The sequence below is a fragment of the Rhinopithecus bieti genome, unplaced genomic scaffold, assembly GCF_001698545.2.
Source record: "Rhinopithecus bieti isolate Rb0 unplaced genomic scaffold, ASM169854v2 scaffold_12049, whole genome shotgun sequence".
Lineage (NCBI taxonomy): Eukaryota > Metazoa > Chordata > Mammalia > Primates > Cercopithecidae > Rhinopithecus > Rhinopithecus bieti.
The window spans coordinates 1975975-1979442 of NW_016807278.1; the positions used below are offsets into that span (position 1 = coordinate 1975975).

At 44.2% G+C, this 3468-nt stretch overlaps 1 protein-coding gene across 1 annotated transcript in view; it reads right to left on the minus strand.

Moving 5' to 3' along the window:
- Positions 1 to 1662: 1662 nt before the first annotated feature.
- Positions 1663 to 3468, minus strand: part of SLC60A1 (solute carrier family 60 member 1) — a 33427-nt gene continuing 31621 nt past the window's right edge. Inside the window, exon 10 of the mRNA XM_017880958.1 lies at positions 1663 to 2395. Coding sequence (XP_017736447.1) covers positions 2340 to 2395 — 56 coding nt within the window. The 3' untranslated portion in view covers positions 1663 to 2339. The remainder of the gene's footprint in view (positions 2396 to 3468) is intronic.

The window sequence follows — 3468 nt, forward strand, 5'->3', positions numbered from 1 at the left end:
TTTTTTCAGAATTCCATTGAGGTAGGGTAGGTACTTTTAGAAATGCCATTTTACATGTGAAAAGTGAGGTTGGAAGAGCCTCAGTAACCTGCCCAGGGCCACACAGCTAGAAAGTGAGCTAGTGCTTGAGCCACATTTCTTTTTCCAGCCAGATTCTCAGCACTCAGCTGTGCTGCTGTTGGTCACAGCTGGCTGACTGGACCAGGAAGAACCTTTTAGTGTCAGGCATGTGAATTACAGCACTTGGGACAGGTTACCAAGAACCATGATCACTTAATTTTTATATTTATACATGTACATTTGTATATACATAGAGAAAGTGCAGGCAAAACCATTTTACAGTTACTCTAACAGCCATTTGCTACTGCCAACAGTCTCAGGACTGATCCCTGTCTAAAGCTGGCAAGTTTACATTCTCCTTGTATCACTACAGGATTTGCTCTGGACAGAAGCTGTAACTCCTGAACAAATTCGGTTTTCAGTCTACTACTGCACAGCTTGAATTGTTCAGTACGCCCAGCTTTTTGTGAAAGAAAAGGCCTTGCCACGGTATAAAGAGCTTTTTCCCCCTATAAAAGATGTAGTATTTTTGACCGGGTGCAGTGGCTCACGCCTGTAATTCCAGCACTTTGGGAGGCTGAGGCGGGCAGATCATGAGGTCAGGAGATAGAGACCATACTGGCTAACACGGCAAAACCCCATCTCTACTAAAAATACAAAAAATTAGCTGTGCGTGGTGGCATGCGCCTGTAGTCCCAGCTACTCAGGAGACTGAGGCAGGAGAATCGCTTAAAACTGGGAGGCGGAGGTTGCAGTGAGCCGAGATCACGCCACTGCATTCCAGCCTGGGCGACAGAGTGAGACTCCGTCTCAAAAAAAAAAACAAAAAAAATAACATTTTCATTAGGTATTTTCAGAAATTCTTAGTGCTGTTTCTATATCTTTTATATGCTAGTCAGTATCAATAGAGGAAAATGGAACATCCATCTCCTTCTCCTGGGCAATTTCTGGACCAGTTAGCCTTGATTACTAGCAGTGGTATGCTGGTAAATGTTTAAACACTGGCTCTCCGGGATCTGTAGCTTTTGCCAGTGTCCATGCTAACACTCCCACCTGGCTGATTGCAAGCTACCAACATGCTATCACCAAGAGTGGGGTTGGACAAGGTGCACAGTAGCACACCATCGTGCATAGTAATTCCACCACACAGGTACCATGGACAGAAATTACCTCAAGAGCAGCAAGATAAAATTAGGAAGTGATACGCTTTGAATATTTATTACCTTTGTTTTAAATTAATTGATTTAATTATGTTTGTATGATTTGATTTTTTTTTTTTTTTTTTTTTTTTTTTTTTTTTTTTTTTTTTTTTTTTTTTTTTTTTTTTTTTTTTTTTTTTTTGAGACGGAGTCTCGCTCTGTTCCCGCCAGGCTGGAGTGCAGTGGCCGGATCTCAGCTCACTACCAACTCCGCCTCCCGGGTACGCTCATTCTCCCTGCCTCAGCTCCCGAGAGCTGGGACTTACAGCGCCCCACCTTCGCCCGGCTAGTTTCCTGTATTTTAGTAGGTAGCCAGGATGGTCTCGATCTCCTTACCTCGTGATCCGCCCGTCTCGGCCTCCCAAAGTGCTGGGATTACAGGCTTGAGCCACCGCGCCCGGCCGATTTGATTTTTAATAATGGCTGCATTTAATAACCAGCTGTCAACATGAAAATTTTACAATCAGCTTTTCTAAGCTGGTATGAGCTAGCTTAGCATACCACTACATTAGTATACCAAAGAGAGCAAGATTCAACTTCTCCTTTTGGTGTCTGAGAATATAGATAAGCTATTGATGTCTGCAGCAGGAATTTAAGGGACTTTGGACTATTAAGTGAAAAGCACAAAAATCCTTTGAGCATGCCGGGGAATAACTTGCAGCTTGTTTTGCTTAAATTGAAATATATCTACATATAGCAATGATCGTGGAGGTTTACAATTTCAACCTATTTTTACAAACTTCAATGAAGAATGATCTCAAACCCAGAGTATGGTCCATGCATGAAGTGACAAATGGAGTGAAGCACGCAGCTGTCTCCTTCCTTCCCATCTGGGTATCTGGACTCTTACCAACAGTCTGAACCAGGGAAGAAGGTAACTTGAGAAAGAAGCCAGGTAAATTTCTAATGATTTTGACCAGGTACCAGGACCCAATTTAATTTCCTTTACCCAACCAAGATTTAGTGGAGAAGACTAACGGTCATTGAGAGCGCTTCCACCACCACCCAGCTTTCTGAAACAGTATGGTCGTGCTGGTGATCAAGAGGCTGAAAGTCTTCTCTTGCCTCCTTCACCCAGTTTTACCTCTGGTAGCACTCAGAGTTTTCCATTGCAATTGATCTGTCTTGGGTAGGAACTACAAAAGAAAAACAAAACAAACAGGTAGCCTGTTTCAGCAGCTCTGATGAGATGCAGCAATGATTCATTCTGAGAGCTCACCCAGTCTGTTTGTTACTCTGCCATTCTGTGGCTCTAGAGGGAGCAAAGTGAAAAGTCAGACCCCCTAGTTCTGGCGAACACTTGGTGGAGGCAGTTTCCTGAAACTACTGTCTAGGGCTTGGGGAATGTGTCTGTCTCCCATGAATAAGGAACCCATTAAGTGTTATTCATTTAATATTCAGTAAATATTAATTGAATGTAGGTCTTCAATGAAACTCTGCACTGTGGGAACCAGTACTGCTGTCTCAGAAGTGAGGCTCTAGTTAGTGCTGCTTTGGGGGCCACCTTTCCTTCTGGGCCTTGGTACTGAGTGTTTAGAGGATGAATATGTTAACCCACTGAGAGCAGATGGTGGATGCCTGTTCCTTTAGTCTTTTCGTGATTATTTTGCTTTTTATAGAGAGGACAAAGTCTCTGCCTGGGCACCTTCTCTTAAGAACTGGCTTTTGCACACAGCTGATGCAGTCCCTGGGCACTTTGAAAGCAGTGGGCAAAAGGGCAGGTAAGGGCTCAGGGTTATGAAAATAGGTTTGGGACTCCCCCTGCCTGGGGTCTCTAGAAGGGAGACTATTCTTAGGAGGTGTCTCTGCCCTGAAGGAGGCTTTCTTTGCTACTTGGCCTGAAGGACTTTTTTTTGAAAAAAAGATTTGGACTAGAATCAAAATCCTGAACTGCAAAGAGATGGCCAATTAGGCCGTTGGGCTGAGTTCCAGCCAAGGAGTCAGGCTCTGCCTTTCAGTGCCCTGAACAGGCTGGAAAGAGATTCTTGGCTCATGGTTCCGTGGTATGGTGGGATGCAGGAAGCCAAGTTCACAATCCATGCCCCTCTGCTAATGGAGAAACCATGAGTCAGCTGACCCAGCTCTCGCCTATCTTAAGAGTCCAGCGCAGACAATCGTATGGAAAGCAGGAAGGGGGGAAAAGGAAGCTGTAGAAAAATAAACATTTCCTTGCATTTTACTTGGAACAGAGCAGCGTTTCTGGCACGTT